This window comes from Eutrema salsugineum, unplaced genomic scaffold (genome assembly GCF_000478725.1).
Source record: "Eutrema salsugineum unplaced genomic scaffold, Eutsalg1_0 scaffold_9, whole genome shotgun sequence".
In the NCBI taxonomy this organism is placed as follows: Eukaryota; Viridiplantae; Streptophyta; class Magnoliopsida; order Brassicales; family Brassicaceae; genus Eutrema; species Eutrema salsugineum.
Window position 1 is genome coordinate 191892 of NW_006256342.1, and position 21037 is coordinate 212928.

Consider the following 21037-nt stretch of genomic DNA (forward strand, 5'->3'; position numbering starts at 1 on the left):
CAGGTTTTGATTAAAACCACGAGAATGCCACTGGAAGCATCCTCCTGGGTTCTGTGTGTCGGATGCTACAGACACACACACACACCCACAACTCATGAAACATTGACTTCATGATTAGGAATTCGGTTTCTTCAATGATTTGTTTAGTTTTGCTGTAATGATTATTGTAATATTAAGATCTCGATTTGTGTTCAAATAATTATAGACATACAAAACCCTTTTTTCTTTCTTTTTTTTTTTGATCCAACTCTAAGCTATAACGTCATAGAAAATGATTGAAATAATGTATCTTTGAGATGCCTCAAAGATTGATCATTCAAACGCTATGGATTATAATAATGCGACAGCCATAAAATGTTGCCAGAAATATGTATGTGCTGTTTTGGAATAAAACAAACTAAAAGTTGAAGTCAGAATGAATCAAAGGTAACGATAAATGTAAAATATTAATCACATTTGGATGAACACGTGAAGGGATAACTTGTTATCTAGTGTAGGCATGACTGCCGACTTTACCGCATCAGAAGCTTCCATCGATGTTCGAGACGTCCCATACAGGCTGGACATTGTTATAATCCATACTCACCCCCAACGACGGGGAAAATACACTACATCTTCAATAAAATTAGCTATATTAACACGTATAAATTTTTGAGATTCACACTAATTAATATCATAACTGTTGTTAAAATTAAAACTTTTTTATAATGGAAAAAGCATCTGCAAATTACAAAAATATATATAAACCTTATCCTCTGTTTTTTCAGCTGTAAATTATATTTTGGGTAAAATAAACTATGTTTTGATGTTAGAGCTTTGAGGATTGATTATACGATACAACAGCAAAATATGCGAATGATATTGTTGTATAAAAAGTTTGAGTAGGTAGGGAACATGAAGATCTTAAATTATACGTCGCATAAACATATTACGACAAGAGTTGAAGGAGAGCGAGCACGTGCAAGGAGGCTAGAGAGTTTGACTTGTCGTAATTACAAAGCGAAGCTCTCATCATCTTCATCGTCGATAACTGTTCTTAACGTCTACATTACATAAAAGGTACCAAATAGCTGGTAGTAAATAAATAGTACCAGAAAGGTTCAAGGGGTAGAAAAGAAAATTAAAAGAAAAGGGATAGGATCTTAAATTCGGGAGTATTGAACCCGACGTGAATCGAACACGCAACCTTCTGATCTGGAGTCAGACGCGCTACCATTGCGCCACGGATCCTTGGTGATTAACTTTATCTAATTAAACACATAACTAGATTTTGAATTGAAATCTCTCTCGTCCACGTCTAATATTCCGGCGAGACAAATTAGGGTTTATTGTTCGCGTCTCCTTTCTCTTTGATATTCCGACTTGGAGTCTTCCGGCGTCGTAACATTGTCCTTTGAGATTCTCTCACTTTCGTCTCCTTGCTCTTTGGTATTCCCTCACAGTCTTCTTCGTCTCTGACTCAATTTGCCACTATCTGAGCTACGTCGTCGCCGGTTCGAGGCGCCGGATCCCTTCTTTTAAGCCCTTAATTAATAAATGATATATATTGCTCAATTTCGTCTGCTGCTTTCTCAGTCGAAGTCTGTTTAGCTTAATTCGGTTGAGGTGAGCGACCCGATCAATTTTAGATAACCAAAGCCTTTGTTTACACTGATGTATGCATTTGTTAGCTAAAGACATTAATCTAGTATTGCAGGTGGGTTTAGGATTGTGCTGTTGCCTTGGGTTCATCTTCTATGCCTAAATCTTGGAATCATGCGGACCCTTCTCTTAGGAGATGCTAAAAACTTGAGATGGAGGAACTCACCGGAATCTTGAAGAACAATAGGACAGAAGATATTGCTTGGTTTTGCTCTCTCTCGGAATCTGAACTGGTAAATTTCGATGAACCCATTGACTTCCCTGCTCTCGTCATTAATTGTTTAATTAATGTTATCTATTTCCACTAAAATTTGTTTTGCAGGATTTGCTCATTAGCTTAAAGAAGTTAGCCATTCAAAGAGTCAAAATAAGTGATCACGAAGAACTAGCTGGGCATCTTGATTTTAAGATGCTCCGAGCTCACGGTATGTCTTGTAAATGTTGCACAATCATATATTTTCTTTTCTTCTTCTTTATTTTATCTTTTACCGACAAGTATGGTATATTGCAGGGCTTGTGCTAATGGAGTATGTAAGAAAAAGGGTACAAGTTGATACTTCCCTTGCCCCAAGTGCTGTTCATCAACTGAAGTTTTTGGATAACTGCAATTTGTTGAAAACTCATGTCGATGATACTATAGACATTGAGTAGGTTCTGACTGAAATCTGCAAGATCAAAAAGAACATCAAAAAGACCGATCAATTCAACAAGGAAATATCGGAAAAGGTTGGTTGGTAATCTAATCACAAATTGGATCTACCTTAGTTGCCTGCCAACTAGATTTGTTTTGCATTCCTTTCGTGTTTGAAGGATGCGTTTTAGAACTCGCTTCTGTTTTGGGGAAATTTGACTGTTAACATTGAGTGGAAGAAATCAGGATGCTTATCAGAGGGAGCACACAAGATGGATTTGACGAAAAATCGACCAGCATGGCCACTGATCCTATTTCTCTGGTCTCTCTGTCAAAGTGCTTGATGTTACAGAGACATGGTGGACTCAACGGTCCAGGTTAATTGAGGATGGCTTCGTTGAGCTTACCTTGAATAGTGATATAGCATGATTAGCCCAAAAAAAAAGGCTCTACTTTGTGGTGTCTGGGGTATATTTAGAAAAGTTGTATATCGTCCCTTTATATTTAAGGCATGATTAGTTGATTTCATATCAAAAGTTGCTTGGTTTGAGTACTCTCGCATTGGTGTTTTAAATGTTAAAAACTTAAAAATGATGGTTTCCGTTCTCAGGGTTATCTTTAAACTATTTTAAAAGAGTGGGGCTATCTCGTGATTAGCACCGAGAATAAGTCCTTAGGATGTAAAAGAAAAAGTACTTTTGATGAAGGGTATTATGATAATTCCAAACAACTGCGACGGGCTTATACAATATTTACTGTACTTTGGTGTTAACTGGACAAGTAGTTTTGGGCCTGAGTCACTCTCTCTCTATCTCTCTCTCCCTCCCTCAAATCAAATCAAGCTTCTTCGATTTCCCTCGTAGGATCAATGGAAATTCACGGCGATGTCTAGCTAGGGGAAGACAATAATGGAATCGTTGATTGGAGTTGATCGTACTGGCTTAGAATCCTTAAATCCGGGGGCGATGTGCAGTCGCAGAGCTTGGACACACTCAGAGCTGGCCCCTCCCTCAGTGAGCGTGAATGAATTGGATCTGGTAATTTTTGCCGCAAAACACTAATCTTCGGTTTCTCATCGGCAAACAACTTTCTTAACACTTGTTTCTTCTTCTCGTGATGTTGAAAAGGTGAGAGGCCTCTTACAAGCTTTGCAAGGTCTGTCTAGTCCCTTCATTTTCTGGGACAATGTTGCACAGACTTTCCGCGCTAAAACTGAGATTCGCGTCTCTCATTTGTCTCACTCAAGCCTTCATGTCCTTCTCTCTGGTTTTTTGTATGCCGCTACATGTTTGAAGCTTGTGGAGTCTATCGTTGCTCGAATACATACCTCTCTGACCTCTCCTCCTACCTTAATGGCATTTTCTAACTCTGTCTCTGCTTGGCTTGAGGCAAGCACTCACACAGCTTCTTTAGAATTTTCTAGCCTCCTTTTGCTCATCTGTTTTGCTGACACTGATCTACAATTGGAATTGGAACAGAGACTCAGAGATATTGCTTTGAACGAGGAAGTCACCATCAACAATTCTAATCTTAGTGTCACTCCAACCCTCTTGGGATTAACTAGTTCTTTATCTAGGTGTGTATGTAACCTTATATTTTTAATTTTTATGATATCGAGTGCTATCTCCTCAGTTCAACAGAGAACTCTCTGCTCGCACTTTTACTTAAATGCATTGTTTTCTTTCCATTTGCTAGTCTGTGTTCAGGTGCTGAATATCTTTTACAAGTTGTACGAGGTGCAATCCCTCATGCGTATTTTGAGTCAAGTTCTACTATTTCGACAGCTGAAATCGCTGTCCACCTTCTTGATTACCTTTACAAGAGGCTGGATGAAGTATGCCTTGTTGAAGGTGGTGAGGTTGTAACCGTTTTCTTGATTTTTTGTGTTTTTTTTCCTTTGTTCTTGGTCACTTCCCTAATTCGTATATTGATAATATCTGGACCAGGTGGAAGGATTTCACATGCTGCTGCAAATCTTTGCTGGAAGTTTATTGCCATACGTAGAGGGTTTGGATTCATGGTTGTTTGAGGGAACTCTTGATGATCCTTTTGGAGAGGTAGGTGTTCTTGGAATCGTAATTATCTTCTATGGGTGTTCAACGATTTTCTTCTAGCAGTTTATGCTTCAACATAAAATATTTCCTTACAAAATTTTGATGATGATGAATCTTTGGTTGAAATGAATATTCACTTTTCTTCTTCGCAGTTGTTTTTTACAGCCAACCAAGCGGTCTCCGTTAACGATGCAGAGTTTTGGGAGAAAAGCTATATGTTGATGAGGGTTGCCGGCCATAAATCAAATGTAGCTTCGCTAAATGAAAAGAAAGGACTGAGTGGAAATGACTCCAATTTAGTTTCTGACAAAGACCGACAGCAGAATAATCCGGTGTTATGCCCATTATTCATAAAAGACATATGTAAGTCGATTGTTTCTGCTGGAAAGTCACTGCAGCTGGTGCAGCATATTCCTTCGACGTCTTCCGGAACCTCTGGAAAGATTCAGTACCATGGGAGAAATGGTTTTGGGAATTCTGGCTGTGGACTACTGGCTGAAAAGAACAACTTTAGGAGCACTGCAGACTTATCCTTGTCTGAAATCTTTTGTCTAACACTTGCCGGCCTTATAGGCCATGGGGATCATGTCTCTAGATATCTGTGGAAAGATGAAGCGGGTGAGTGGGAGATTTCTCCAACTTTAGCATCATATGTAAGTGGAGAGCTGGAAAATGGCATGGATGATAAAGATCTTCCAGTTCGCACGTGCTCGGAACGAATGTGGTATAAGTTGTTGGTCGGTGTTGTGGAAGAAAAACTAGCTATGGAGGCCAAATCAGAACACCAGAGTGCATGTGGTGTTTCTGGTGTTAATGACGAAAACAACGGTCTCACTGTCAAAAAGGCGTTGCAGGGTTTATTCTGTCATGAAAACCTTGTTGTTTCAGTATCTAAAATGGATCTTCAGAGGAATAAAAATGCTTTGAATGTCTTAAACTTATCACACAACTATTGTCTACCCTCTTTAAATGATGAGAGTTTGTTGAGTGCTGTTTTTGAGGGATCTGGCGTGGCAGATGCTGGATTGAGCGGCACAAACTACAAATTTGGATTCCAATTTGGTAGATCTGAATATCTTTCTTCTCAGGATGACACAAAAATTCTAGAAACGTTGTTTCCCTTTCCCACGTTGCTTCCGTCATTCCAGGTACTTGATACTGATGTTTTGATCAATTCCATCCATTTCTTCACTTTTCTACCATGTGCAATAGTTTCTGATAGCTTTTTGGAATCTGTGTGATCAACAATAACAAAAAAAGCCGAAGCTCCATATGTCCGAATTTCTACCTTTCCAAAAGAATAGTACACTTCCTTCAAGAGTTCTCAGCTGGATGCTAAAGGCAGAGCCAAGGGATACTCCACTTCCTGTTGTAATAATGCAAGAATGCTTCTCAATCTACATAAGGAGGCAGGTACGGTGATGTAAGGTTTGCATTGCCGCTTGTTCCTACGGCATGCATACTTCTGTTACCTTATGAAAGTTGTGCGTGTTGTAGGTGGACTACATTGGCAAAGTAATTTTGTCAAAACTAATGCATGATTGGAAATTGATGCACGAACTCGCGGTGTTGCGTGCCATTTTCTTGTTAGGTTCAGGTACGTTTTATGTGCTTCAACATCTTTGGCAATAGAGTCGTTTCTGGGATCTTAATGAAACCTTAAAATTCTCAGGGGACCTTCTGCAGCATTTTCTGACTGTGATATTCAATAGGCTGGGGAAGGGAGAGTCATCAAACGATGATTTTGATTTGAACATAATCCTTCAGGTAACCATGTTTGGTGAACTTCTAGAAACACTGAACTCATATTTATAGTTATCACTTCTAAAAAGATTCTGCTTGTTAATTGTGTGCTTATGTGTCCCTGTTCTATCGCCGCATACAGACAAATTAATTCCAAATTGTAATGGTTATCTACAGGAATCAATTAGAAATTCAGCTGATGCCATGCTGTTTAGCAGTCCTGATTCGTTGGTGGTATCTATTTCCAGAGAAGGTTGTTTAGACAAAGACAAAGATGACAAGGGTTACGTAATACCCCTTTCTTCATCTCGTAAAAGCCGCGTTAACAACTTTGGGATAGATTGTCTCGAGTCTCTCAAATTCACATACAAGGTCTAGAGAAAGACATTTTACTCTTCCAACCAATTGCAGCGTATTGGCATAAAACATGGCTATATCTATGTGTATTTATCGATCTGAACTATTTTGTTTTCTAAGGTGCCATGGCCGCTTGAGCTTATTGCCAATAGTGAGGCCATTAAGAAGTATAACCAGGTAACCCTTTCTCATCCAGCTACTTTTGGGGGAAACAGTCTTTTGTTCTGTGTGTTAATTATTTAAATGCAAAACAGGTGATGGGATTTTTGTTGAAGGTCAAGCGAGCAAAATTTGTGCTTGATAAAGCACGAAGGTGGATGTGGAAGGTCTTTGATAACTCTCGAACTCATGTGGCATCCAAATCCAATTACAAAGAGCTTAATCAGTCTTTTGATCAATACGGATAAATATAAAGAGTAATAATAAATAATAATATGATATAGTTTTATAAACTTAGTGACTTGGTGTTTGTGTATCATAGGGTAAAGGCTCTGCAACAAAAATCCGCAAGCACCACTGGTTACTGGAACAAAAGCTCCTCAATTTTGTGGATGCTTTTCATCAATACGTAATGGACAGGGTAAAGTCCGATGCTGAATAATTGGTTATAATTACGGTATTATTTATTGTTGGGAGTAATATATAAGTATATGCAAGAGTTGTGGTAAAATTGAAAGTTGATCATACGGCTTCAATAATATGAAAAGCTCTTATCAGGCTTAACTGGATTCTGTAAAGACAGGTATATCATACCGCATGGCGTGAACTGTGCGAAGCTATGGTGAAAGCAGGGTCTCTGGACGAGGTCATATATGTACATGAGACCTACTTGATATCGATTCAGAGGCAATGCTTTGTGGTTCAAGAAAAGCTGGTAATGGTGATCTCTTTAATTGGAGTGTATATATATATTTGAATTTGTAGCTATAAAACCAATTTTGTGGTTTCTGTATAGTGGGCAATCATCGCAAGTCGGATCAACATGATTCTTGGTTTAGCTCTAGAATTCTACTCAATACAACAAACACTGAGCAGCGGTGGAGCAGTTTCAGCGATCAAGGCTAGATGCGAAATGGAAATTGACCGCATTGAGAAGCAATTTGAAGACTGCATTGCTTTCCTCCTTAGAGTAAGGCCATTTTATCTAAAACCCTGTATAATTTGTTCTTGTAGTTTGAACTCCTAGTTGATAAAGTGGTTATGTGAAATTGAACTTGCAGGTATTGTCTTCGAAGCTGAATGTGGGACACTTCCCTCATTTGGCTGATTTAGTGACCAGAATCAATTACAATTATCACTACATGTCTGACACTGGAAGCTTGATGACTGTTTCTGGAGCAGACACCAACTCTTCCAGAACCTGGAATGCCAAATCTGATGTCTGAATCGACCAAAATTACACATACCACCGTCCAAAAAAAAACACGAGCCGTTCTTTAGGCTTTCCTTGAGCTCTTTCATAGTAGCTTTCAAAGCCTCAAGCAGCCTGGTCACTGTTTTTCATTAGATTTTGTAAGATGTGTGCATTTATGTAAATGCAAATTAGCTCTAAACATTTCCAGTTTGTAGATGTTAGTGTACCTGTCCTGATTGAAACTCAAAAACATGTATAAAAGGTGTTGAACGAAAGAAAAAGGGGATAGAAGAAGAAAATCACATAATTGAAAATGAAGGTTTCGGCTTATTTCGAGAATCCATCTGGTCAAAACGGAAAATGATAACAAATTTGGCTTATCGGAGGACAAAATGGTCAAACCGGAAAAGATCGTAAAACCCTAAACATTCATTTCAATTTTACAATTCTCTCATTTCATAAACCCCTCTCAACACTTTTTTCTGTTCTCATTTCTTCATCGACTCGCTCTCTCTCTCACAGTTTACACGACGGTAATCTTCTAAGCTTCTTCTGTTTCCCTTCTCAAATTCGATATGCTCGACTTCTTTGGAATCTGATCTATTGCTTCTTGTTGCAAAAGCCTCTCCTTTCCCTCTTTAATCTGATTTTTGTCGTGTGTGCGTGTTTTTTTTCAGTGATCATTTCGACGGAACAAGCAAGCATGTTCGCTCTTTCCAAGGTTTTGCGGAGGTTAGAAACTTAGTCTCGCTGTGATCAATTTTTTTTTTGTTTGAAAGATATCGCTGTTTGTAGAAACAGATTGAGTAAAGTTGGATTTTATTTAAGCTTTCGATTTTCAATCTAAAGAAAATGGTTTTTTTTTGTTGCAATTTTGGCAACCAAACAACTTGTACTAATTTGTAAATTTTGCAGAACCCAGAGACTCCGAATCGGAGGAGTTTGTAATGCTGTTTATTCAAAAGAGATAAAATCAGGAGAAAGGAGATTCTTCACTCTCGAGTCCAACTCGAATGTATATGATGATAAACGTGAAGCTGTTTCAAGATTCTACGAGCTGTCTTGTGTGAGTAAACGTGCACTTTCCTCGAATGCTGGCACTAAAAGTGATCAAGAGGAAGAAGATGAGCTCGAAGACGGGTTCTCAGAGCTGGAAAATTCAAAGTCAGGGCAAGAGACTAGTAGTGAGGATGATGATGAGGGAAAGCTCTCTGCTGATGATGAAGAAGAAGAAGAAGAAGAAGAGGTGGAACTAGACCTCATTGAAACCGAAAATAGTAGAAAAACGGTAGAAAAGAAGCCGTCCGAGCTATTTAAGACCATTGTTTCTGCAGCAGGTCTGTCTGTAGGCAGTGCACTTGATAAATGGGTGGAAGAAGGAAATGAGATCAACCGAATTGAGGTTGCTAAGGCGTTGCTTCAGCTACGTAGACGTCGTATGTATGGAAGAGCATTACAGGTAAATCGACTTGTTGAGTATATATCTGATTTATGTATACGTATTTGCTCTCAAGTGCTTACGTTTGTTCCTTTTCATCTGTTTGTATAGATGTCAGAATGGTTGGAAGCAAATAAGAAAATTGAGATGAATGAGAGAGATTATGCTTCTCGGCTAGATCTTATATTTAAAACACGCGGCTTAGAAAAGGGAGAAGCTTATATGGACAAGATCCCGAAATCATTCAAAGGAGAAGTGATATACCGTACCCTCCTGGCGAATTGTGTGGTTGCTTGTAATGTGAAGAAATCTGAAGCTGTGTTCAACAGAATGAAGGACCTGGGATTCCCTCGGTCTGGTTTTACATGTGATCAGATGCTTCTGCTCTACAAGAGGGTCGACAGAAAGAAAATCGCTGATGTGCTTTTGCTCATGGAGAAAGAAAATGTCAAGCCGAGTCTTCTCACTTACAAGATCCTGATTGACGTCAAAGGGTCATCAAATGACATCAATGGGATGGAGCAGATTGTGGAGACGATGAAAGACGAAGGTGTTGAACCAGACTTCCATACACAAGCTATCACTGCTAGACACTATTCAGGAGCTGGGCTTAAAGAGAAAGCCGAGAAAGTCTTGAAAGAGATGGAAGGTGAAAGCCTAGAGGCAAACCGCCGAGCATTCAAAGATTTGCTCTCCATCTATGCCTCTCTTGGGAGAGAAGATGAAGTGATGAGAATATGGAAGATGTGTGAATCCAAGCCCCGCTTTGAAGAATCCCTTGCTGCAATCCACGCTTTTGGAAAGCTCAATAAAGTGAAAGAAGCAGAGGCTATTTTTGAGAAGATTGTGAAGATGGACAGGAGAGCTTCTTCGAATACTTACTCCACTCTCTTGAGGGTTTACGTAGATCACAAGATGCTCTCAAAGGGTAAGGATCTGGTCAAACGAATGGCAGAGAGTGGTTGCAGGATTGAGGCATCGACATGGGATGCACTCATCAGGCTCTACGTGGAAGCTGGGGAAGTTGAAAAGGCTGATTCTTTGCTGAACAAGGCATCCAAACAGAGCCATACAAAACTGATGATGAACTCCTTCATGTACATCATGGACGAGTACGCAAAACGGGGAGATATTCATAACACGGAGAAGATTTTCCAAAAAATGAGGGAAGCTGGGTATACATCTCGGCTTAGGCAGTTCCAAGCCCTCATGCAGGCTTACATTAACGCCAAAACCCCTGCATATGGAATGCGAGATAGAATGAAGGCTGATAATATCTTTCCAAACAAATCGATGGCTGCACTGTTGGCTCAAGGTAATCCATTTAAGAAGACAGCTTTCTCTGATATTCTGGATTAAGTAGACTTTTTGCTACACCTTTCTTCTTTATGCTTGCTAAAAGTATCTCATTTGTCTTCCTAACGTTTAGTTTGAGAGTTTACTCAGTTTCTTGTATTCTTTTTTTTTTTTTGATGTTTTTGTTGGGTTCTTTGGTGATCCATCCACTTCAGAGACCTTCATGCGTCATGGCCCTTTTTTAATAAAAATTGTTACTTTTATACCTTGTTTAGTTTTAGGAGCACTGCACAACAAAGAGATGGAATGACATTGATGCTATGCGCATTTAAAACCGGAAAATTTTACAGAGAATCATCAGCTCAGCCACTCATCTTTCAATAGACAAATAAATACAAACTCCAAAACAAAACAAAAAAAAAACCAGATGAGAAAAACAGAGAAGGGCTATACCTTGTTTAGTTTTAGGAGCACTGCACAACAAAGAGATGGAATGACATTGATGCTATGCGCATTTAAAACCGGAAAATTTTACAGAGAATCATCAGCTCAGCCACTCATCTTTCAATAGACAAATAAATACAAACTCCAAAACAAAACAAAAAAAAACCAGATGAGAAAAACAGAGAAGGGCTACAATAACTCTGGTTATGATGAATACACAACTGCTAAGACAACAGTCACCCCACCTTCTTTCCATTTGGGGCAGACTAAAAAAACACACAAACACTAATCGATTGTGAGCTAAGAAGACAACAAGAAGTGATCACTCAGTCACTAAGTACAAGTCTGCTGATGAATGGGGACATGGCTGCAAGAAGCGCCTTGGGACACTCCTCATGTGGCAAATGCCCGCATCCTGAGATTGCTACTAGCCTCTGTTTGTTGACATGTATAATGTTAGTTGCTGAGACAAAAGGAGTTATGTGTTTGATTAGATATATGGAGGACTTACAGAGTTTACGAGTTTTGAAGCCATGATTTGGGAGGACTTGAGGGAAACAAGTGCGTCTTCTGCTCCAGCAACGACTAATACTGGTACGTTTTCAACTGCTTTGAGAAGTGACAGTGCATTTTGAGTTGGAAGCACCATTTCCGATGAGAGTCTACCTATCTCGTGAAGTGCCTCGTCCCAGCCTTTCACATGAAGAGGTGCCTTGTATAGCCTTAAGACATCTGTTGTCATCTTGGTAGGATCATACCAAGCGCGACGATTCACCACCTGAGCTATCTCAGTGCGTAAAAGCGGGTGCACAAGGTGTTTCTTTCCTAGTGATGTGTGCAGAAGTATTCTTGCAAATGCTGGAACTACTTCCCTCGTCAAGCTTACATTAAGCAAAATCAATCCTTTCACTTTGACGGGACCTTTCGATGCTATCAGTCTTTGTGCAGCCTTGAGCGCAAGCAAACCTCCATCATCATGGCCAACCAATACTACCGAAGCAAATCCCATTTCGTGGCAAAAAGCAAGAAGCATGTCTACCTGGGAAACATCAACAGATCATTGAAGTTTTTTTTAACATTTCTACCCAAATTCAAAGACAAAGCTTCCTTTGAGTTATATATAGTACCTGACTTTCCAGAGTGTAAGGGTTTGGCAATTCTCTTGCTTCCAAATCCTTTTTATGAGGCCTTGCGGTTAACCCCCAACCAGGCCTATCAAATGCAGTGACAACACAACCAAGCTGATGGGCGAGAGAACCCATCACATGTCTCCAAGAAAACACTCCTCCGCCAAATCCATGAACCAGCACTACACCAAATTGACGGCTTCCATCCGCACCTTGCTGCTCCGTGGCACCAAAATTGCACACATTCATGTCATCCTCTCGACAGGCTTCTTCCTGCATATCTTTGAAAAGAGGAGGAGAAGTAGGAGAACCATCTAGGAGAGGGTCGTGCAGCGAAGAAGAATCGTTGAGCAGACTGTTGTAGCTCCTATGGTGGTGGTGATTGAGCTTGTTTCTCGTGGCCATGCTCAATATTTTCCTGTCAAGCTTCAACCGACCTGCCATTGCCTCTGGCATATTGAGCATAGAATTAGCTTCAAGAGAAAGAGTTGAGGAGACAGACTGGCGAGGAGAAGCAGGTGTGCAAATCTTGTAATGCACAGTGAGCCCTCGGACTGTAACAAATAAGCTGTCAAGATCAGCAAGCAATCTCACTGGAAGCTCTCCTTCATCGTGGGATGTTGACGAAGGCAACTTACGTCTGGCCTCGGCATCAATCATCTTGGAGGACTTTCCTAGCAAAGGAATGGGAGAACGTGGGACTTTCTGGTAGCTGGAGAAGACACTTTTGCACGAGAGAAGCTGCAAATACAGTCAAATGAGATCCTGAGTTAAACTAGAAAACAAAGCTTTAGAAGGAAAGCATAGAAGTAAACTCACTGCTTCAGGGTCGACAATGTGGTACAAAAGTTTCCTCCTTGCTCTGCAGCTTGTTCTATAAGCAACAATCGTATGGCCAAGAGCAAAAACCACAGACGAAAGGAACAAAACCGGCATTCCCCAAGACTTGTTCAGATGGAGTCGTTGCCTTGACGGAGAGGACGAGGCTTCCGCGTTAAGTTGAGAATTAGCAGTGAAAACGCAAGCTTTTACTGAAAGAAGAATAATTGAAACAAGAGAGCAGAGAGACACAGTTCCAAGGTAAGGACCGTGGGAGAGTGCAGGGCCATCGGATAGTGAATACACACCTGCTCATCAAATAGAAGAAGAACAAACAACTTGAGATCGGTAAAATTAGTAATGCCCTCTTTAGATCGAAAGTAAAAGCGAAAGTCAGAAACGTACAGATGACGAGGAAAGATCTGACGAGGGAGACGAGAGGAATCTCAGTCAAAGAGCTCTTGAAAGCGTATCGACTCAGATGCTCCTTGAATCCATAGCACGTCAAACAAGTAAAGCTCGAGAGCAGAAAAGTCGGCACCAAAACGTCGCCGATGGCTACAAGCACAGGCAACGACGAGACTAACAGCGACACCAACATCGCAAACATGAAGAACACCGTCCTTAAGCATCTTCTCGCTTTCTCTACGAGAAACCAACCTTTCCCCATTTCTTCCCAATGTGAATCCCCAAATTCAAACCCCAATGCGTAGATAATTGGAGATCGTTCGCGATCAATCTGAATCAGATCCTCCTTTCTCTCCTTAATATATGTGGGAGGAGTTGAGACCCTAGCGAGAAAAAAACAGAAGCGACCAACAATCCACCAACTTCGGAGGATTTGGAGACGATGGTGGCGAGTTGGCCATCTGCCGGCGACGAATCGGCGGCGAGGATGAAGAGAGAAAAACAACAACCCCTTTCTCGCAATGAGAAAAGAAAGAAAAGAAGAAAAAATAAAATCAAAAACCACGAGGGAGCGCCATTGCTACGATTCTGAAAGAATATGAAAAGCTTAGGAATTGCAGAATCGCAGGAACGGCGAAAGAGAGAATGGGGAGAGAAAAAAAGGAGAAACTTTTGGATGATCCGGAAAAAGAAAAACCTCCGTTTTCTTCTGCTCCTATTTTTTCTACAACGTTTCTTTTTGAAGAAATAAAACATACTATTTATTTATAAGATAATAATCTTCTATTATAATGATATAGTACTATAATTTTTTCTAGTATTTTTTATTAAATTATTAATTTCTTTGATTAACAGCACGACTCTGCTCGGACCAATCACTACGCAGAGGTCTTTAAGGGACTATTTAAGCCTCGACATCTGAAAAAGAAAAGAATAATTCAAGTTTAATTTTCTAGCTGTATAAAGAAATACTATTATCGAAAAAAATGAAGAGAATTTGCGACTATTATTTAGCTGTATTATATCTTCAAAATTGAGAGGTTATGAACTTTTTTAAAAAAAAGGCGTGTTTTTTATTATTAATATGCTTTTCCACTAAACTATAAATTTTAAATAAATAAAAGGAAATCAAATCACCAATCTTTCTAATTAATCCGAAGCATTGCAAATTTGATAAACAACATTTGCAAGTTTGGTGACTGTTATGCCCCTATAGAGAAAGTACTGTAACAGTGTGGCTCAGAAAACAACGGATAGCGGGAGGAACGAGGCTGTTTTTATTCTTCTTTTATTTTCCCCTTTATTATTTTATTTTGTGACCGTTAACTTTCAAACTTGGATTTCGTGTGATTTTGAAGATTCTTGTCGGGGACCATTTAATTTACACAAACAGTCCCTCCAATTTTACTCATCTCCCCAATCAGTGCACTATATGTAGTAGTAGCTTAATCAAACAATAGGAGGGAGTAGACTATGACTATGGTAGTAGACTATATAAATATTATATATCATCGCTTGTAAAATTTTGACTTAATAATAGTATGCAGAATTAAAATGAACTATCTAATTGTAACTAGAAATTAGTGCAATCCGACTAAGATTGCATAGATAATTCACTTAATTCAAGACATAAACCAAAAGATATACAGGTGCTTTAGGTCTGTTAACCACATAGAGACAACCCCAATGGATGAAACACAAAACTATATAATGCTACATGTACAATATATAAAAATATAGACAGATTGCATAAAGGCAAACTATAAGAAGTGAAAAGAGCAAAGATCACGTGTATGGGGTCCCAAAATCCATATCCAAAATCGTTTATTTTTCTTTGCTTTTAGCTCATCGATATCATCATATCCAAAAATTCCAAAAATTCAAAGCGCTCTCAACTTTCACATTTTGAGCAGCTCATGTGGGCCTTACCTGCTGCCGCATCTAAAGCTGCCCGATGTACAAACCCCTTCCCCCACACCATCTTTCTTTCATGCATCCACCCTCCAATTTTCCCATTTCCTCTTCTTCTTCTCTGTTTTTTCTTTTTACCATTTGAGCTATCTAACAAATAATTCAACTATAGATCTTTCTCTATCTCTTTTCGGCAAAAAGGTTAACTAAGTAGCTCTCAGTTTATTTCATATTTTTTTTGTTGTTTTCGTTAGTATCTACAACAGGATCCGAGGCAGAGAATTCTCTCACTTGACTTCTTAATATTAGATTATAGTATGTTTGTTTATTGGAATGTGGAAACTAATTTACCTATAATTAATTAATTAATGTACCTATGACTTTGCTTAAAATAATAAGACCAACTTGTTTTTGTGCTTTGTCATTGTGTGATATGACACACATGTCTTGTCGGGTATAAGTGCGCTGGCTTATAACCAACTAGACACTCACCCGTTTTGTTAGTTAAATGTTTATTATATATATTCCATCTCCTACCTACCCAATCGACTAGTCAATCTCTCATCCAAAGACATATGGGCTTCGTTTCATTTTCATTACTCCATTGAGCTTAATTACATTCTTGTAAGGGCCTTTGGAAATGAAAGCCCATTTAATTTTAGGATCACCGACGGGAATTTAATAAAAAATGGTGATGGTCCAATCGGAAGTCCAAGCCTCTCCGTCGAGAGACTCCGATGTCGGAACACCACCAGTACTTTTTCCGAGGTAATTTTCTCTCTCACTGCTTATAATAGGCCTCTGTTCTATACTGTTCAGCTCGTGTAAAGGGTAAAAGATCTACACTTGAATCGTGGCTGATAATGGGAGTGAAAAATTTGCTGTGAACGGGTTCTATATCTGGATCCTGCTCGTTGTTACGACTTACGCGTCTCGTGTTTTCGCGCTCGTTGTCCGGGGATCCATATACCTAGAACGGTTATTTTTCAGAAAAAAAATACATATATGTATGTAGATACTATTATATAGCAAATTAGCAATACATAAAATGCAGTGTACTCATTTTTCTATATATTACTAGTATATATCCGATGAAATGGTAAAAAAACTGTACCTAGTATCAATAGTACGAGAATTTACTCATCATTTCTTTACAAAGATTTAATATGGCAAAATAAGGAGCCTTCGGTTTGGGATTTTTGTTTTGATTTTTCTTTCTTTTTTTCGTATAATAATAAGAAGGGGTATACAAGACGAAAGAGAGAAATATCTTTGGCCGGAAAGAGCAAGCTGTCAAGGCCACAGGTAAAGGAAAGTAGTGACGTGTCTCCATGAGACACCGTTGTTTCGAATTCTATGTTATGATATACTAATGTTTATGTACTTGTGTAATAATCCCAATCATGTTATGTGTGTCTAGGTAAAGTGCCTTCTTGCGTGTATATCAAGAACCGTTACAAGTTGGCCACGTGGAAGATCTCAATACCGTTGGGTTGCAAAAAAGGTGATTTCTCGTGAAATTATTGGGTCCCACTTTACAAGTTCATGTTTGAGAATTAAGGATGGCTGCAAACAGGGTCCATGCCTTATTACACCTTTCCCTTGGATGTTTCTTTTGCAAGTTGGAACTCTGACAATCGGAGCCATCGCTCTCATCCTGCGGCTGTAAATTATCCTCTCCATCAAAAGTATCGAATTTGCATTACAATTGTTCACTTACAAGTAAATACTAATGTGTTTTAACACTATTTGTATTATTTTGTGAATCTAATAATCATGGGTTCTATACAAGTACTCCATTATCAAATTACTAATGATGCCGCCCGATACCATTCAAATTGAGTTCGTGGTGGGTGGCTTTGTGCTAAATAAATAATATATAACTGCCATTTTCTTTCTAGTCGTTTTATAAAAATAAGTTGTCAAAATAATTCCCCTTTCATAATCGAAGCACGATACATCACCTAGATGCGTCTTTCTTTAAATTTGAAACTACCTCCACACCTTTTGTTAAAAAACGAACATATGTTTTTGTAATTGGTCCCAGGAATAGAATTATGCGTGTTAAAGGTGTGAGCAAGGAAAAAAATTCTGAACAGAACAGAATAGTCCACTAGAATGAATGTATAAGAGAGTTTGGTCATCTTATTTCGTTTGACGTCCTAATTTTGGGCTGCCGTCAGAAATCAGCGGTCAACTTGAAGGAGGATGCAAATTCTTTTACGTTTGGAAAAATTGACATCTAAACTATTGAGTGTAGATGACTAATTGTCTAATTGATCATCTACCAATAAGAAGATGATAAATCGAAATCTATTTTGTTTTTGATCATGCCTTGTATATCATTTTTCAGTGCTATTTTTTTTTTTTTTGCATTCTAGTTCTGTAAATTTAGAGTACATTGATAGCACAAAAATACTTGAAACTAAAAAATGCCATCAAAAGCGTTGCCATTGAACATTTACACATATATATATATATATATTTGATAAAAAAATTTACATATATATAATAAAAAAAATTTAAAAGACACGTGATTTAATCTAGGTATTGTAATAGCCATTAGCCACCAACTCAAAGAAAAAAAGTTATAGCCACCAACTACAAAACATGGAAAAGAAGAAGAAAAAACAACAAGTAATTACACCCAAAAGGTCTTTACGGTCATTAACGTATGAAATGGAAGGGCAAATCAGGCATTCCAAATGATCACCCTCGAGACTTTTTCTAGGTTCGCTACCGTGAAAAAGCTCACATGGTTCAACAAACACCACCGCAAATTTATCTTTCCCGGTATCAAAATTTTATTTCGCTTAATCCGAAAGATTAGCTTATCGAGCATTAAGACAGTGAGCTTTAGGGAGCAATTTCTCCTCTCTTTTTATTTATTACATTTACAGGTGCAAAAATCCATCCTTTCCCGATATATATATATATATATATATAGTTTACCACATTTGTTAATATCTCATTGGCAAAAACTATATTCTTTCTTCGCACTACCCAGTCACCTTTCATCATCTCTCTATCTCATATCCTCCTCCTCCATTTCTCTCCGGTATTTCTGTGTACTTGCTGGAGAGAAAGAGATAGAGAGATGGAAGCTGCGGTACAAACCAGAGGAATTCTTTCCTTACCCGCCAAACCCATCGGAGCAAGAAGCTTTCTTCAGCCATCCCACGGCTTAAAGCAGAGACTTTTCGCCGCCAAGCCGAGAAATCTACCTGGGCTGTCTCTATCCTTTAAAGGGCACAAGAAATTTCAAGCCTTTGAGCCGATCCTACACGGGATTTCTATTTCGCACAAGGAGAGAAGCACCGAGTTCATATGCAAAGCGGAGGCAGCGGCCGCCGGCGACGGAGCTGTGTTCGACGAAGGCGACTCGGCAGCAGTTGTTGCGTCGCCCAAGATTTTCGGTGTGGAGGTTACAACCTTGAAAAAGATTATCCCTTTGGGTTTGATGTTCTTTTGCATTCTTTTCAATTACACAATCCTAAGGGACACAAAGGACGTCTTGGTGGTGACGGCGAAAGGAAGTTCTGCTGAGATTATACCTTTCTTGAAGACATGGGTCAATCTTCCCATGGCCATTGGGTTCATGCTCCTCTACACCAAACTCTCCAATGTTCTCTCCAAAAAGGCTCTATTTTACACCGTTATCGTCCCATTCATCGTCTACTTTGGGGCCTTCGGTTTCGTGATGTATCCTCTCAGCAACTATATTCACCCGGAAGCTCTCGCAGATAAGCTCCTTGCAACCCTCGGCCCAAGATTCATGGGTCCTCTTGCAATCTTGCGGATTTGGAGCTTCTGTTTGTTTTATGTCATGGCTGAGCTCTGGGGTAGTGTGGTGATTTCAGTTCTCTTCTGGGGATTTGCTAATCAGGTGATTGAACTGCTCTATAGAATTGAAGTTTTGTGATCTTCTTGGCGTTGACGATGGATGTTTGTCGTGCTTCTCCGGTTCATTTCTTAGTAACAGGCTGGTGTGTTTATCGTTTGATCATATGTTTGATTGTCGTAATAGTCTTTGATTGCGGCCGAGTTTGTTGGTGTGTAATCATGCAGCACATATGCATTACAAGTCAGTGTCTTGTGAGTTTCATATAGCATTGCTTCAATCTCTTTGCAGATCACAACCGTTGATGAAGCCAAGAAATTCTATCCTTTGTTTGGACTTGGAGCCAATGTTGCGCTGATTTTCTCAGGAAGAACCGTGAAATACTTCTCTAACTTGAGAAAGAATCTTGGTCCTGGAGTTGACGGTTGGGCAGTTTCATTGAAAGCCATGATGAGCATAGTGGTGGGAATGGGACTTGCCATCTGTTTCCTCTATTGGTGGGTCAATAGATACGTTCCTCTTCCTACCCGTAGCCAGAAGAAGAAGGTAATGGTCTGCAGAAGTTCTTGGTCTGTTTTTTGCAGCCTATGAGGACTCTTCTGATATATGTTTTCTCTTTGTAACTTTTTTTTTTACAGAGCAAACCGAAGATGGGAACAATGGAGAGCTTGAAATTCTTGGTGTCATCACCATACATTAGGGATCTTGCTACTTTAGTGGTCGCATATGGTATAAGTATCAACCTTGTAGAAGTCACATGGAAATCAAAGCTTAAAGCTCAGGTACATACAGCTCCTCGTCCATTTCACCCTCTAATGCTTACATTTCTTTTTAGCTTTTCTAATTTCCTTCCTGTTGGCTGCAGTTCCCTAGTCCGAACGAGTACTCGGCATTTATGGGAGACTTCTCAACCTGCACGGGTATTGCAACATTCACAATGATGCTTCTCAGTCAATACGTATTCGATAAGTATGGATGGGGAGTAGCTGCAAAGATCACCCCAACTGTTCTGCTATTGACCGGTGTTGCGTTCTTCTCTCTGATATTGTTTGGCGGCCCATTCGCACCACTTGTTGCCAAGCTTGGTATGACGCCGCTACTCGCAGCTGTCTATGTCGGCGCCCTCCAGAATATCTTCAGCAAGAGCGCCAAGTACAGCTTGTTCGATCCTTGCAAGGAAATGGCCTATATTCCCTTGGATGAGGACACCAAGGTTTGCTACTATGATTTGATTCTCTCTATCTAAAAGAATTCTGCTATATGGCATGAAAGTTTGGTGCTTTATAGCTTGGTTTTTTTGTGCGATTGTGATGTTGACACAGGTTAAAGGCAAAGCTGCAATTGATGTGGTTTGCAACCCGCTGGGGAAATCAGGCGGAGCTCTGATACAGCAGTTCATGATCTTATCCTTTGGATCACTTGCGAATTCGACGCCGTATTTAGGGATTATCTTGTTGGTCATTGTCACTGCGTGGTTAGCTGCAGCTAAGTCGCTGGAGGGACAGTTCAACGCCTTGCGGTCTGAAGAAGAGCTCGAGAAGGAATTGGAGAGAGCTACAGCTGTCAAGATTCCTGTTGTGTCTCAAGACGAAGGCGGCAACGGTTCCATTGGAGAATCTTCTAGCAGTTCGCCGGAGAAATCTTCTCCCACCAACATATAGGAAATTGTTTTTGGATATTTTGGGTTTCAGGGGGCAATGCAAAGGAGGAAGAAATCAAAAATAAGATTTTGAGAGTGAGAAAGACAAAAATCTCTCAAAACATTGGCTGTTTAGCACCACCACTCTTTAGTCTGTAGCTTTTTGAACATTATTTTCAGTTCAATTTGGTTTTACGTTCTAAGTTTCTTCCTTGATAAACTTGTCTTGTCTTGTGTATAGTAAGAAAGCGTGAAGTTGGGTATGTTCTTATTCAAGATATTACAGTTCCATGGATGAGACTGACTGAGATTTTGTGGGCATAGTGAGAGAAAG

At 39.5% G+C, this 21037-nt stretch overlaps 6 protein-coding genes and 1 non-coding gene across 10 annotated transcripts; 5 read left to right on the forward strand and 2 right to left on the reverse strand.

Annotated features, from left to right (window-relative positions):
- Positions 1–1158: 1158 nt before the first annotated feature.
- On the reverse strand, positions 1159–1230 carry TRNAW-CCA. The gene has a single exon. It is a non-coding gene; the product is annotated as a tRNA-Trp (tRNA).
- Positions 1231–1361: 131 nt separating this feature from the next.
- Positions 1362–2823, forward strand: LOC18009174. Its single transcript, XM_006389711.2, has 4 exons — positions 1362–1605; positions 1697–1874; positions 1964–2066; positions 2153–2823. The coding sequence occupies exons 2-4, from the start codon at positions 1794–1796 to the stop codon at positions 2290–2292; spliced, it is 324 nt and encodes a 107-aa protein (XP_006389773.1). The 5' UTR covers positions 1362–1605; positions 1697–1793; the 3' UTR covers positions 2293–2823.
- Positions 2824–3068: 245 nt separating this feature from the next.
- LOC18008631 (gamma-tubulin complex component 5) lies at positions 3069–7832 on the forward strand. Of its 2 annotated transcripts, XM_006389713.2 has the most exons (16): positions 3069–3309; positions 3400–3660; positions 3751–3848; positions 3968–4130; positions 4219–4329; positions 4479–5474; positions 5587–5739; positions 5824–5923; positions 5999–6093; positions 6247–6441; positions 6547–6603; positions 6681–6752; positions 6908–7006; positions 7169–7300; positions 7382–7555; positions 7647–7832. In XM_006389713.2, exons 1-16 carry the CDS (start codon positions 3181–3183, stop codon positions 7809–7811), a joined length of 3000 nt encoding a protein of 999 aa, XP_006389775.1. In that variant the 5' UTR covers positions 3069–3180; the 3' UTR covers positions 7812–7832. The 2 variants fall into 2 exon arrangements, with proteins under 2 accessions (XP_006389775.1, XP_024008295.1); XM_024152527.1 differs by lacking the exon at positions 3069–3309 and having other exon boundaries at positions 3513–3660; positions 3968–4122.
- A 402-nt stretch (positions 7833–8234) lies between these two features.
- Positions 8235–10746, forward strand: LOC18008679 (pentatricopeptide repeat-containing protein At1g80270, mitochondrial). The gene is made up of 4 exons (XM_006389714.2): positions 8235–8313; positions 8458–8512; positions 8696–9239; positions 9330–10746. Exons 2-4 carry the CDS (start codon positions 8484–8486, stop codon positions 10575–10577), a joined length of 1821 nt encoding a protein of 606 aa, XP_006389776.2. The 5' UTR covers positions 8235–8313; positions 8458–8483; the 3' UTR covers positions 10578–10746.
- A 255-nt stretch (positions 10747–11001) lies between these two features.
- On the reverse strand, positions 11002–14030 carry LOC18008218. 2 transcript variants are annotated; one of them, XM_024152432.1, is made up of 6 exons: positions 13310–14030; positions 12905–13212; positions 12724–12826; positions 12086–12639; positions 11470–11997; positions 11002–11392 (listed from the first exon to the last, which is right to left on the reverse strand). In XM_024152432.1, the coding sequence occupies exons 1-6, from the start codon at positions 13572–13574 to the stop codon at positions 11285–11287; spliced, it is 1866 nt and encodes a 621-aa protein (XP_024008200.1). In that variant the 5' UTR covers positions 13575–14030; the 3' UTR covers positions 11002–11284. The 2 variants fall into 2 exon arrangements, with proteins under 2 accessions (XP_024008200.1, XP_006389777.1); XM_006389715.2 differs by having other exon boundaries at positions 12086–12826.
- A 1601-nt stretch (positions 14031–15631) lies between these two features.
- Positions 15632–17033, forward strand: LOC112086694. Of its 2 annotated transcripts, none has more exons than XM_024155816.1 (4): positions 15632–15991; positions 16466–16528; positions 16644–16727; positions 16800–17033. In XM_024155816.1, the coding sequence occupies exons 1-4, from the start codon at positions 15961–15963 to the stop codon at positions 16964–16966; spliced, it is 345 nt and encodes a 114-aa protein (XP_024011584.1). In that variant the 5' UTR covers positions 15632–15960; the 3' UTR covers positions 16967–17033. The 2 variants fall into 2 exon arrangements, with proteins under 2 accessions (XP_024011584.1, XP_024011586.1); XM_024155818.1 differs by having other exon boundaries at positions 15838–15991; positions 16463–16528; positions 16846–16924.
- Positions 17034–18320: 1287 nt separating this feature from the next.
- On the forward strand, positions 18321–21013 carry LOC18008167 (ADP,ATP carrier protein 1, chloroplastic). The gene is made up of 5 exons (XM_006389716.2): positions 18321–19109; positions 19356–19610; positions 19703–19846; positions 19930–20277; positions 20387–21013. Exons 1-5 carry the CDS (start codon positions 18321–18323, stop codon positions 20723–20725), a joined length of 1875 nt encoding a protein of 624 aa, XP_006389778.1. The 3' UTR covers positions 20726–21013.
- The last annotated feature ends 24 nt before the right edge of the window (positions 21014–21037 follow it).

Excerpts from the sequence above, each read along its gene's own strand:
- LOC18008218 (XM_006389715.2), bottom strand. The coding sequence starts at position 13,574 with ATGGGGAAAGGTTGGTTTCTCGTAGAGAAAGCGAGAAGATGCTTAAGG. Across the intron at positions 13,213-13,309 it reads CAGATCTTTCCTCGTCATCT|GTGTGTATTCACTATCCGAT; the intron begins GTACGTTTCTGA and ends TTTGATGAGCAG. Across the intron at positions 11,998-12,085 it reads CTTACACTCTGGAAAGTCAG|GTAGACATGCTTCTTGCTTT; the intron begins GTACTATATATA and ends GATGTTTCCCAG.
- LOC18009174 (XM_006389711.2), top strand. The coding sequence starts at position 1,794 with ATGGAGGAACTCACCGGAATCTTGAAGAACAATAGGACAGAAGATATT. Across the intron at positions 1,875-1,963 it reads CTCTCTCGGAATCTGAACTG|GATTTGCTCATTAGCTTAAA; the intron begins GTAAATTTCGAT and ends TTTGTTTTGCAG. Across the intron at positions 2,067-2,152 it reads TAAGATGCTCCGAGCTCACG|GGCTTGTGCTAATGGAGTAT; the intron begins GTATGTCTTGTA and ends GGTATATTGCAG.
- LOC18008167 (XM_006389716.2), top strand. The coding sequence starts at position 18,321 with ATGGAAGCTGCGGTACAAACCAGAGGAATTCTTTCCTTACCCGCCAAA. Across the intron at positions 19,110-19,355 it reads TCTGGGGATTTGCTAATCAG|ATCACAACCGTTGATGAAGC; the intron begins GTGATTGAACTG and ends ATCTCTTTGCAG. Across the intron at positions 19,611-19,702 it reads CCCGTAGCCAGAAGAAGAAG|AGCAAACCGAAGATGGGAAC; the intron begins GTAATGGTCTGC and ends TTTTTTTTACAG.
- LOC18008679 (XM_006389714.2), top strand. The coding sequence starts at position 8,484 with ATGTTCGCTCTTTCCAAGGTTTTGCGGAG. Across the intron at positions 8,513-8,695 it reads CTTTCCAAGGTTTTGCGGAG|AACCCAGAGACTCCGAATCG; the intron begins GTTAGAAACTTA and ends TAAATTTTGCAG. Across the intron at positions 9,240-9,329 it reads TGTATGGAAGAGCATTACAG|ATGTCAGAATGGTTGGAAGC; the intron begins GTAAATCGACTT and ends CTGTTTGTATAG.
- LOC18008631 (XM_006389713.2), top strand. The coding sequence starts at position 3,181 with ATGGAATCGTTGATTGGAGTTGATCGTACTGGCTTAGAATCCTTAAAT. Across the intron at positions 3,310-3,399 it reads GCGTGAATGAATTGGATCTG|GTGAGAGGCCTCTTACAAGC; the intron begins GTAATTTTTGCC and ends GATGTTGAAAAG. Across the intron at positions 3,661-3,750 it reads CTGTCTCTGCTTGGCTTGAG|AGACTCAGAGATATTGCTTT; the intron begins GCAAGCACTCAC and ends GAATTGGAACAG.
- LOC112086694 (XM_024155816.1), top strand. The coding sequence starts at position 15,961 with ATGTCGGAACACCACCAGTACTTTTTCCGAG. Across the intron at positions 15,992-16,465 it reads CCACCAGTACTTTTTCCGAG|GGGTATACAAGACGAAAGAG; the intron begins GTAATTTTCTCT and ends AATAATAAGAAG. Across the intron at positions 16,529-16,643 it reads GCAAGCTGTCAAGGCCACAG|GTAAAGTGCCTTCTTGCGTG; the intron begins GTAAAGGAAAGT and ends ATGTGTGTCTAG.